This window comes from Psittacula echo (genome assembly GCF_963264785.1).
Source record: "Psittacula echo genome assembly, chromosome: 9".
Taxonomy (NCBI): domain Eukaryota; kingdom Metazoa; phylum Chordata; class Aves; order Psittaciformes; family Psittacidae; genus Psittacula; species Psittacula echo.
The window spans coordinates 3733050-3744936 of record NC_137745.1 but is presented as its reverse complement, the minus strand read 5'-3'; the positions used below and the strand labels follow the sequence as shown (position 1 = coordinate 3744936).

Here is an 11887-nt window from a genome sequence, read left to right as displayed (position 1 = left end):
AGTACTGGGCTTGCCTGAGGCCACGCGAGGAAATGAAGTAAACGCGCAGCAGAGCTGATTCCACCCCTACGGACGGGCCTCTGCTCACGGAGCCGCCCCCGGTGCGCCTCTGCCCGGCGCAGGCCGCCCTCCTCCCCTCAGCCGCCCGGCGTGCTCTGCGCATGCGCGGCGGGGCGCGCGCAGTCCGCGTGTCCGCGCAGGCAGGCAGGCAGTCAGCGCGCGGCGGGCCGCGGGCGGGACCGCGCCTTTGTCCTCGGCGTCCTCCCGGGCCTCTCCTCCCCGCGCTGCTGCTCCAGCCTCAACACGTTCCCTATGGAAGCACACAGACCCTGTTAGTTCCCCGGAGCTCGGCTGGGACCGTGTGTGCGCTGTAACCCCTTCGCGCTCCCCCATCACCACACCCCCGGTGCCGGTCCGCGGGAGGCTGCGCCCCGCGCTGGTACCGCTGGAAGCCGGGCGCGTCTCGGCCGCCCCCTCCCCGAGCCCCGGCGGCAGCGAGCGCGCTGGTCCGTTCTGCCAGCACGATAAATGCTGTTTATGAAGATGGACCTGTTGAACTACCAGTACTTGGACAAGATGAACAACAACATCGGCATTCTGTGCTACGAAGGTAATGGTTCCGCGCCGCCGAGCGCTTTTTGTCGGTGCGGGTCCTGTTCGTAAGCGCGTTTTCTGCTCTGAAAGGGGAATCGCGGTCGGTCGGGGGCACCTCGCAATCTGGGCTGCTAAAGCTTGGTTTAGAGAAAGGGGTTTAGTTCTTTTTAATTACCTTTTTTTTTGGTGGGGGTGGGGGGGAAGGGGTTTGTAAAGAGCATTTTTGCTGTCAAGTCCCGTTTTCTCGCAGACACGGTCCATTCGGCCGGTGTAACGGGCCGCGCTCCTGCCGCGGCAGGCAGGGGCTTTGCGGCAGCGCCTGCAGCTGCACCAGAAGTACTTTGTCAGGCGAGTGCGAGTTACCCGGCGTCAATCCCCGTCACCCGGCCCGCTCTGGGGCCAGAGGCGGTTCCGCAGCGGGTGGGCCCGGAGCCCTGCCCGCAGCGGGGCCACGAGGCCCGGCGCTGGGGCCCGGCTGCGTCCCGCGGGCTGGCCCCGGGGCTGGCGAGGCGCCGGCGGCAGCACAGAGCCGCCCATTGTTCGGCTTCTCCTTCCCCGCACGCCTCGCAGAGCCCCGGCGAGAGGCCGCCCCTCCTCCGCCCCCCCCCCCCCCCCCCCCCCGAGAACCGGCTCACGCTCCTCTCCCCGGGGAAAGAATTACACAACTAGTTGGAAAACGCAGGTTTTCTGCTCTTCCCTGGACTCTGAATCTTACTTATGTTGTCTTCAGCTGAGGTTTGTTCTTCGTTTTGTTAGCATTCACAGTCCTGCTTGGAAGTTGCTTGAGGTAACGGGGTGAAACTTACTGAGTAGAGTTTTATCTACGTGCAGTTTGAAGAAGTGGTTATGGCTTGGCTTTGCCTGGAAAGAAAGGCACCATTGAGCTAATTCAGCTTGGCAGTAGGGCTGTTTTTGCTGTAGCCACACACAAGCATTGCAGAAATCTTTCTTCTGATTCAGCAGGAACATTTTCCGCATTCATCTGGAAAATAAACTTGCTGTAGTTGTCAGGAAAGAAGTAAGAAGGGGTGTGCATAGGATTGGGACCTATCTGTTCACACCCTTCAGAAAGAGCCTAGGCCGGAAGGCGGGGAGCTGAACCTCGCGTTGAAAAACACCATCTTTTCCATCATTAAACTAGCATGGCCACATAGCTTTCCTTCGGGAAGTGCAGGGGCTCCCTGTTAACATCTCTGTTCTATTTTTTCCCTTCTTTTCCTTTTCTTTCCTGCACAAATATGTATATATTTGCTTGAATAAAGCTCTTTTACAGAAGATTGAGCTTGCCCATTAGTACTGAATAATACAGAGCTGCAATTCAATAGAGTTCCATTTCCAAGCTCTTTCTTATCCTGTGCTTTCTTCATTACAACAGGAAAACTAGTTAAAAAAGGGGGAGAAGAAGAGGAAAAACAGCTTTCAGGATCCTTTAACTTTTTCATGGCTCTCTGCAGCAACCAGTGTTTTCTTTGAAAGCAGCTGACAACTGTTGGTGTCAACCTTGAAGTTTTGCATAAAATTCTGTTTACATGGTACATATTCCTAAGTGTTCTGTTGACTAAGGCAGAAAAACTGTAGTTTTGGCTCATTAGTTCAATTCATTATAATTATGCCTAATATTTATGGAAGGTTGTTTCCAGTTGCTTTTTCCCCTACCCTCTTTTCCAGTAATTGTTACTTAACCAGATCTTAGCTTTAATAGCTCAAAGGCAAAAGAGCAGCTTAAGGAATACACTCTACTGTAACAGGCTTTGTTTAGCTTGAACATCTGTTGCTATTTTCCTTATTCTGGAAGTTAACATTTTTAACACTAAAATAAACACACACAAAATGAAGAAAAGAAAAGCAAAACTTCAGTGGTGTTTATAGTGAGGTGTTTATATCCCAGTGGTTTAAAAAGTATAAACACTGGCAACATCTGCACTGAACTCGAAGGGTGTTTTGGAGATGCCTACAGATCTTCCATGCCTCTGCCATAGTATTTATTTTAGAAGTGAGTAGTGTCAGCAGTGATGGATCTTGTCTTTTCAAAGACACTGCTGCGGTAGTAACTATCCTGACAACAAAGTGCCCTTTCAAACTCAATGAATTAAGATTTATTGAAGGTCATACTTGAACTACTTATAAATAGATGTCTTCCTGAAAAGTACTTCTGCAGATGTAGGATAAGATACAATTACATTGTATGATGTGAAAATAGGTTTGGAATTTCAGAGGAAAGAATTATGGGCCTACATACCATGGGAAGTAAATGAGATGGGTTCTTTATTCCTTTAGATTTTCTCTCCAAACACCTGCTTTTGCTTATTGAGATAACTGGCACCTCAATGTAGGAGGCTTACTAGTGGTTTTAATCTTTCACCTCTGCCACAAGCCACTGGAACTGTATACCATTGATTTGTAGCTGCAGCTTATGTATAAGAGATGTATTGGTACGTAAGAAGTAGGAAAGGTTCTTCCATCATGTGCATTTGGCAGCCCTTTGGTTCAGCATGGAGTAGAAGAATATAATTTGTGTCCCAGGACAAGCCCTGCTTTTTTCTTGCCCAGCAAGAGTTACGGATAGCAATTTGTTATGGGTAAGCTTCAGGTTACCGGGTTAATGCCAGCCTTTGGTGAGTTTTCCTTGACCAGTAGGTGCAAGAAACCTCAGCTGTGCCTTCATTCTGTTCCTAAGTAGCATCCTTCATGATCATCCTCCATTAAGTATGGGAACTTTTGTTGACAGAGTGCTGTTTATCTGCTCTATGGACAGAAGAGTGTCCTTTTGTGGAGGTTGATGGAAAGAGTTGATCTAGAAGTTCTCCTTTAGCTGTTAAGAAATAATGGCATGCTGCAAATGGAGCTGACTGCCTTGTAATATGGAACCTTAACTGAAGTTTGCCTTCAACCTTAGTTGAAGTTACCTCAACACTGTGAGGTTGGTCTAACCCTGGCACAGGTTGCCTAGAGAGGTTCTAGAATCTCCACCTTTGGAGATACTCACAACCTGACTAGACACGGCCCTGAGCAACCTGTCCTAGTTGAGCTTGGCTTTGAGCAGGAGGTTTGGACTAGATGGTTTCCAGAGGTGTCTTCTAGGCTCAGTACTTCTGTGATTCTGTAATATGATGGAAAGTTCTTCACACTTCTATAATAAAGAGCCACAGCCAGCAAAAGGATTGGAACCAGAGGTGAGGTGAGAGGGCTTTCTGCATGAGTGTCCAAAACTTTGAATCACAGATGAAATCAAATTCCTTTCCTTAGAGTTGTTTGTTTCATACCAATAATTGGTGTCCTTCTGAGTGTTTTCTTAATATCTATGAGCTCCTTAATATCTGTTGAGCTCCTGGTAATGCCCTGTGATAATCTCAAGTCTCATTGATGCTTTTGGAGGAAAATGTTAACAACATGGTGGTTTTCTTACCAAGTTGCATAAAAAAGACCGTTTGAGTTTTGTCTGCATCTCCAGTGAAAGAAAATTTTAAATCATTCCAATGAGAATGTTTAGTCTTTGCCAGTGGGAAAATGACAGTTGCATTGGCAATGATCAACTATTTCAAGCAATTTATTGTAAGATACTTAGTGCAGTAAGATAGAAAAGAAGAAATAATTAGAGAATTGTCGACTTGTCATCTGGATGTTGATTTTTAGCATGAATACATCTGATATCCTCCTACTAAACATTTGCTGCCAGTTATCAACAATGGCCAGTTTAATAGTAGTGCTTTCATATTGTTGTTTTCTCCTTAATGAGCTCAGAGACATCAGAAAACTCTTGGGAAACTGCTGTCCTCACCAAGGTGCAAAGGCCGCGAAGCAGAACCATTCTATACCAGTCTGTAGTCTGGCATTCCCAGTGCTTCGTATTGAATAACAAGTGCTTGATCCGGGCATGTATTCAGAGGTGAAACATCTGCATCTTGTTTTGCAATGGAAACTCACTTAACTTTATCTTAATATTCTTTTTCAGAGAGCTTTGTGTGTGAGGTAATGGCAGGAGGGCTCAGTTAAACAAAACAAATCACAGGTGATCCTGCTCTTTTCCTGGTGCTGGGGCAGTCTAGCAAGTTTCGCTCCTCATTTCCCATAGAATATGTATGGGAAGGTGCAGTCTCCAAGTAGAAGATCTGTTCCATTTAGTTGTTTATCTGAGGGAGTGTACAGATGGTTTGGAAGGCAGATTTCTGTCTTCCTTCCTCTCGCTCCCATTTTCAAATGCTTTGTGTTATTACTACATTCTCAAGGCCTGAACTGCTGTGCTGGGAAAGGTATAAAGAAATGCAATAAGATGCTAAGAAATCCCCCAGGCGTGTTATGGGACTTGGAGCGCATGAAATAGTTATAGAGAGTTCTCTGGACAGAGAAGGCTGGATTTCTTTTTTTTATTTAATGAAGAAAATTGGATCCAGATTGATAGAAAACCCACCCCTTCTTGCTTTCAGGACAGCTTACATTAGTTAGTGGCATATTACATAATTACTTCACTGACTTCCTGTAACAATGGAGCATTAGTTGGCTTCAGCACCGAGCTTGCATAGCTAACTGTCATCTTAGCACACTGCAAGGCATTTTGAATATATGCGTATCTTCCTTAAAAGCCAGTTGAGATGTTTGATATCAAATGAGGAGCCTGAAGTAGATTGTTAACTTCACTTACTTTTTCATGAAACGTGATGTGTTTTCTTAAGTTCTAAAGAATAGTTTCCACCAGTTTTCTTTGCTGACCTTGCGTTTTACTCTGGGTTTTCTAACATCACCTTCTCCTATTAGCTTCAGAGTTTGGTTTAGTTTCTAAATATATAAATCTACTTTAACTCTGTTCTCCTATTAAGAATTAGCGGAATAATAAATGGGATGAAAATCCCCTTCATGGTGAATTACGTGTTCTTACTTTGTAATGCAATGTAAAATTTCTGTTCAAAGTCATGTAAATGAAGTTGCACCTACATTATGTTCCCCATTTATAGAACTTTCTGTGGGGTTTGCTTTTTCAATGTCTTTTATCTACAGGAAGAAACAAAGAGCTCCAACTTCACAGTTGGGCTTTTCATACTCATTTCCTCTGAGCATGAAGTTGGGAATATCCTCTTTAGTTACTGACATCAAAATTCAGTTTATTTTCCTCATTCACCAAAGGCAAGATAGATTTACGTCATACTTAAGCATTTTTTCCCCTGGAGTTCTGTTGCTCTCCTCACCCTTGTTGCTACTGGAGCATTTGTGCTGAGAGCTCAAACAAGGAAATTAAAACCCCAGATGTAATAGTGGGTTATCCCACAACTTTCAATAGATAAGATAGGCAGCACCAGTGAGGTTTGTAGCAGTAAGCTGAATTCTCTGCTAATGAGCAATTTGGTTAAAGGCTGTAACTTGTTACTCACAAGTCAAATTTGTTACAGTGCCAGGTCTCTTTGGATATAAATCCAGGGATTTTAGGAGACATTGAAAAAGCTTAAATTGCTCCGGAGTTTGAACAATGCACTGCATTGTATGGAGAACTGTTAGGGGGAAAAAATAAAGCTTAAACAACAGTCTTCATTGTGTGCCATCTAAAATTATGAATGAAAAAGTTCATCCATATGTATTTGGCTTGCCTTTTTTTTTAAATATCTGTTTTGCATGAAAATAGTTGTCTATTAATTTCTGCTTGAGGATTAATACAGATGGGCCTTTATATTTGATTTTGGATGAATAGACTCCAGAGTTTTAGCATGCTGCATGCAGACGGTGTGCCAAGCAATTTAGCAAAGTTGTTTACATGAACAATAATCCAGCAGGACAGAGCCTATAATTTTTCACTGATAATAATATGAGGTAGTGATGAATACAAGGTTCTGGAGGAGTGTTTACAAAAATGCTATTATACTTTTTCAGTGTTAAAGAATCAGGAGTGCTTTTGGTTTTAATTTCTTTCTTAAAGGCAGCCAATTTTTCCTTCATCATGCAGTTTGCATCATCTCCCTGAAAATTACTTTACAAATCAGCGTGGAACGATTGCTGGACACACGGAGCCATTGTTTCCTTCTCTTTTGGTAAAAGCCATGTGCTTTGGGGAATAAGCGGCTGTGCGCTGCAGCACTGCTAGAACTTGGTGTGTGAGCACTATGCCAAGGCTGGGGGTGCAGTAACCTATACGCTGTGCCACAGTCCACAGTTTTAATTGCCCTTGGTGCTTCATGTAACAGCTTTTTTTTCAGAGTGAGCAGGCATTCTCATGTCTGTCTCCACCAGTTGATGTGATGGCACATGTTCCTTCTGAGGACCAGCATGTACTTTTGGAGCCTTGGTGGGACAGAAAGAGAGGCTATGGATCATCCAGCACGAGTGTGGTTTCCAACAGGCAGTTGGGCTCTTAATTAGGTTTATCTCTGTCAACTTGTAAACCTCATGTTACGGGTAGATGGAGCTGGAAGAGTTTTACTCTTAATGTTAGTAGTAGTTTGGCACTGATTGTAAGGTAAGGCAAGCTTGGAGCATTTTAGTTGTTAGGACAGAGCTCCAAACAGCTTTTTCTTGTATAACCTCAGTGAGGGTGAAGTAACAGTGTTCCTAGGATCACCACAGCATTGGTTCTAGCCAGAGAATAAGTCATCCAGAAACTTCAGTGGGGTAGTTGGTGAGTCTTCATCAAAGATCTTTAGGTGCCTAGTTTTAACAGGAATGTAAGTCCTGACAATCTTGGGTGAAAAGTAATAGGAGAATGGGGGACAAAAGTGTGAAAGGGGTGTGGAATGTTTCCTTTGCCTCAGTTTCACAGCTCTGGCTTGTAGCAGAGTTTTTAAAGTAACACTTTTGGTTTTTCTTCACTGTTTAGCTTTGTTGTTGCTAGTGTTAAAAACAAGAACTTGTTACAGATAGTAGTGCATGGTGCAGCACAGCTTTCCCTTCCAATAACGTAACGTGACACTGCGCCTCATTTTGTCATTGCAGGAAAAGATAATCCACTCTGTGGTGTACATGGATGTAGGTAGATAATATCTGGGATAAAGTGGAATGTTACGGCTTTTGAGGCGTAGGAGGAGGAAAGAAAGTATGCCTTCATGAGAAATGTGCCTCTGCTACAAGAGTCTATCTTTCATTATTATAGGACATGATCTTTTTCACTCATCATTTTGGAGTGTTCCTTGTCATTCTCAAATCAAGCATTGTAGTGTAGAACTTTCCTCCTGTTCTTCCAAATGTTGCTAGCAGGTTCCAGGAAATATATTTGCTCTCCCATGAAAAGTTTGGAATCAGTTGTGTTTAAAAATCAGTAGTTTTTCATGGAAACCCATTGGAGAGGACAGACATGGAAACCACTGAGCGTTACACGTCCCTGCTTTGCAAGGCTTAATATTTATCCTTTAGCATGCAGAAATAGGTTGTAGTGAGAAGTGAGAGATTTAGTAGATGAGGCTTTCTTTCGTTTTCTCTCCAGGACAGGAATGGCACTGCTTTTTGGGAATATAACTCAATATCAAAATATTTAGTAGGTTTTATTTTAACCATAACAGCAAGTAACCATAACCCAGAAAGCTTTTGCTTTAAGAAGAGTGAAAACCAAAGCTGTTAAGTGGAACTTTTGGAGTAGCTGTTGTCTTTTTGGGAATGAGTATTGACTTGTTTTACAAATGGCATTAGAGATGGTATTGTGACTTACAGTTTTGTCATTGTTCATGTTTAGTATGTCTCACTTCTGAAAGTAAACTCGGATATCTGTAAAATCAGCAGCTTTTGACACTTTCAGAGCAGAAGTGTTCAGAAAACTATTGTTTCTTGGCTCCAGCGTGCTAAATTGGTTGGAGTTGTTTTCTCGGTGATGCATTGCTAATTGTAATGAAATAGCCAAATGAAGAAAATAAAAGTTGTCCAGTCATAAGGAAACTATTTCCATGAATCTAAATTATCTGGGAAGAGCAGTAAATGCTATGTGAGAGCTAGCCAAGTAAAATAAGACTATTTAGTTGTTCTGTTTATGTTTTTTGGAAAGTAATCCATTCTAAAGGAGCTCTACAAGAAGTACTCTTAGCATATAGAAAAAGAAGTTGACATGACTATGGCACCTCCTTCGTGGTGCCTTTATACAGAACACATTAAATGAAGAAGGGGTGAGGGAAGTGCTGTATGATTCATGCAGGACAAGTTCGAACCCAGCCAGTTTCTTGGATTTAGTATAAATATTTATGGCATTGGAGGGGATTTTTTTTCTTTTTTTAATATGCTTCCTTGTGCTCTGGATCTTTTAGATGTCCTTCTCAGACATCTGGTGTGCATTGCTGCTTGTTTAACCCCCACCCTTCACTTCTCATGCTGTGGCATCTTGGAGAGCTATAGCAGTTGCTCTGTGGTTGCTGTAAATGGAATCTCCTAGAGCCGGCTGGGAGACTGCTGATGTGCACACTTTTCCTGCTGAATCCTCTAAAACCAGTGGCTGCAGTTACGAGAGGTGAACACTTTGCTCTTGTCTTGCTGTAGGCATCATACTGAGCTATTTACCGAAGGGGTCAAAACCAGGAATTCCAGCATTAACAGTGATGGTTACAGATTCTTGGCTAGTTTCAAAAAGCTTCCTTATCAATGTTATAAAATCAGTGTATCTAACTCAGCTCAACTGCCAAAAAAAAATTATCTTCCTTTAAAAATCCTTAAAAGTCCTAATTTCTCAGACAGTGACAGCTTCGAGGTACTTGATGCTTGCCTTACTGGCTGGCCTGTGGATGTACTGAGGTTTTCTTTGTAGTACAGTAAATTGAACACTATCCTATTTATTTTCAAGTGTTTGTCAATGAGTCCATTTAGAAGCAAGTATGGCAACAAACATTGTAATACTCATTGTAATGTAATTATGTGTGTATATATATATATAAAACTCTCTCTGCAGAATCCTAGTCCTCACAGAAGCCTGCCTCCAGTAGTGAATGTTAGAGGGGAAAAAAGAGCTGGAGTAAGTTAAATTCACAGAAATAAGGGATAAAGCAGACAGCAGCATTCAGAGTGCCTCGACTTCAACAAATTGCTGTAACTGCTAAACTTCACTGTGCTCTGTTAGTGAACAGAAGGTGTTTTTACCCGTTTGTTTTAAGATGTGCAGAAAATACTGTAATTGATGAGCTTAGCAGATTAAAAACTCTGACACTTGAACTGAGGATACATGACCTAGATGCGCTTTGGTCAGCAGTCATGGAGCTTTTGGGCTAAAACCTGTTGTGGCTGCAGTGGACCTGTTCTAAGTTGAGGTGGTGAAATCTGTTTTGGTGGAAGTAGTTGAGTCTGTTGAGCTGCTACAAGGAATGAGATCCTACAAAGGATAAGCCGGGTGGAAGAGTTTTAAGTCGCCCTATTTGAGCCGCAGGACCTTCATAGGTCTGTTCTTTTATATTTGAGGCCTGTTGAGTTGCGTAAAAGGAATGTGCCCACTTATGCTGGCAGTTAATTTTATATTCTCTTCAGAAGATGAGCTGGGGTAAGAAACTTCAATTAAATAGCAGTCCTGCTGTGGTCATGTCACTCAGGCATGCTGATAACCCATTTCTGACCTAAAGCAGTGCTTCCAAACCTTTGTAATTAACACAGTATCTCACTGCCCTGAGGTACTGTTTGGTTTCATTCAAAACTTCACAGTGGTATTTAATAGAGTGCCTGCTTAATTATGGGGTGGAACATCTTTAATGTGTGATGGGAGTAGAGATCTGCAGAAATGCTGAGCATGTACATCATTCAGGTAAAATGGGGAAGGATTTAACAGATATTTAACTGAAGAGTGATATCATAGTAATGTAGTGAGAGATTTAATCGTGTGGAGCTAGTATCTTGTGAGTGGTGGGTCACAGACATACAACTGGCATTTTTTGTTACCTTGGTTTTATCAACCCATCTGCAGTTCCCTGTCTGTTCTGTGTTTGGTCAGGAGCGAGTTGCTTCTGCAGCTTAGAAATGAACAAACAAGGAGCCTGGAGTGAAGTTAATCAAAGGGGGAGATTTGGCTAAAGACTAGCTGGTATAGGGGGGAGGAAGGCAAAGCCCTAATTAAAGGGCTTTGAAAAGTGGAGTGCACCTTTGGTACTGCTCACCCATTCCAATCTCGTGACTGTCAAGATAAGTTCAGAAGTATGAATTTTTGCTTGTTCCTTGCTCTTCCAGGAGGTCTGGAAAACCTGCCCTCAGTGCCCAGAAAACTGTGAGAAAGGCTATCCAGGCAGCATGTCCTTTTCTGGGAGCAAACACAATCCCTCCCTCTAGCTTTCCAGCCTTGTTCCCCTTGGACAGAGCATGTATTTTAAGTGACCCTGCAACTTGGCCCCATAAACCACCTCCTTCTTGTGAAATAAACAGTCCAGCTATGACTTAGACAGTGTTTCCAGCTATCCCTTAGCACCATGGGGTGCTAGATGCTCCCTTTTATTTCTCTGAATCTGACAACCTCTGGCTATCTCAGTCACTGGACAGGAGTGCTGACTGTTGGAGTGGATAGGAGCATTAACTCAAATCCATTATCTTCAGTCCTCTTGAGAAGGAATTAATAAAGTTCTCTGGTACCAAGTTTTCCACAACTGAATCTTCCAGTGGAACAAGGGCTTTCAGGCTCTTGTACTCTGTGGTTACATGACATGTTTCTGTGGATCTCTTCGTAGCCAGTTGTTTTCCCAAGAAAAATCACCTACCTCAATTGCACATCACGAACCCTGGATTAAAAGCTCCTATGTCAGAGGCACAGAACTAGTTTTCTCTTCTTCCTGAGTAATGGCATGTACCTGTTTGGTTTGGAAAGACAATCCTTTGGGCAGCAGTGGTGATATTTTTATGTACATTTTCTTACACCAGCACCAATGCTCCTAGACAAATTATATATGGCATCCTTTCCTCTCCATCTCAGGAGCCACACTGTTCTCTATGCTCTTCTAGAAGATGCAGTCCTTACAAGTTTTTGGTTATTAAAACACTACATGTGAGCAACATCTGAAGGCTGCTCTTGAGTTGTGTCTCAGAGTAATACAAAGCCAGTGGGCTGAAGGATCTACATCATCCAGCCTTGTAGTGCTTAGGATGAGCTTGAATTCGTTCTCTTCTACTGGCTGAGACACTGGCTGGGTCATATCTCAACCTACTGCCATCGGTTACAGTAAAACCCTGCACGCAAGGAGTTGGCAAGCTGGCACATCCTCCTCATTTTCTATGTAAATAGCGTGATCAAAAGACTATCTTGTTTTCATCTGAATGGCTTGTGTAGTTTGCTGTTGGATTCAGAGTGCTTGACTGCACAGTTGTTACTGCTCTCTTGATTTCCCTCTGTGGAAGGGATTTTGGAGCCCATTTTGAAGGACAAAGGGATGTT

The 11887-nt window shown here is 43.2% G+C and overlaps 1 protein-coding gene across 1 annotated transcript in view; it reads left to right on the top strand.

Moving 5' to 3' along the window:
• Positions 1–233: 233 nt before the first annotated feature.
• Positions 234–11887, top strand: part of VGLL4 (vestigial like family member 4) — a 44838-nt gene continuing 33184 nt past the window's right edge. The window contains exon 1 of the mRNA XM_080625446.1: positions 234–610. Within this exon, the coding sequence (XP_080481572.1) occupies positions 529–610 (82 nt within the window). The 5' untranslated portion in view covers positions 234–528. The remainder of the gene's footprint in view (positions 611–11887) is intronic.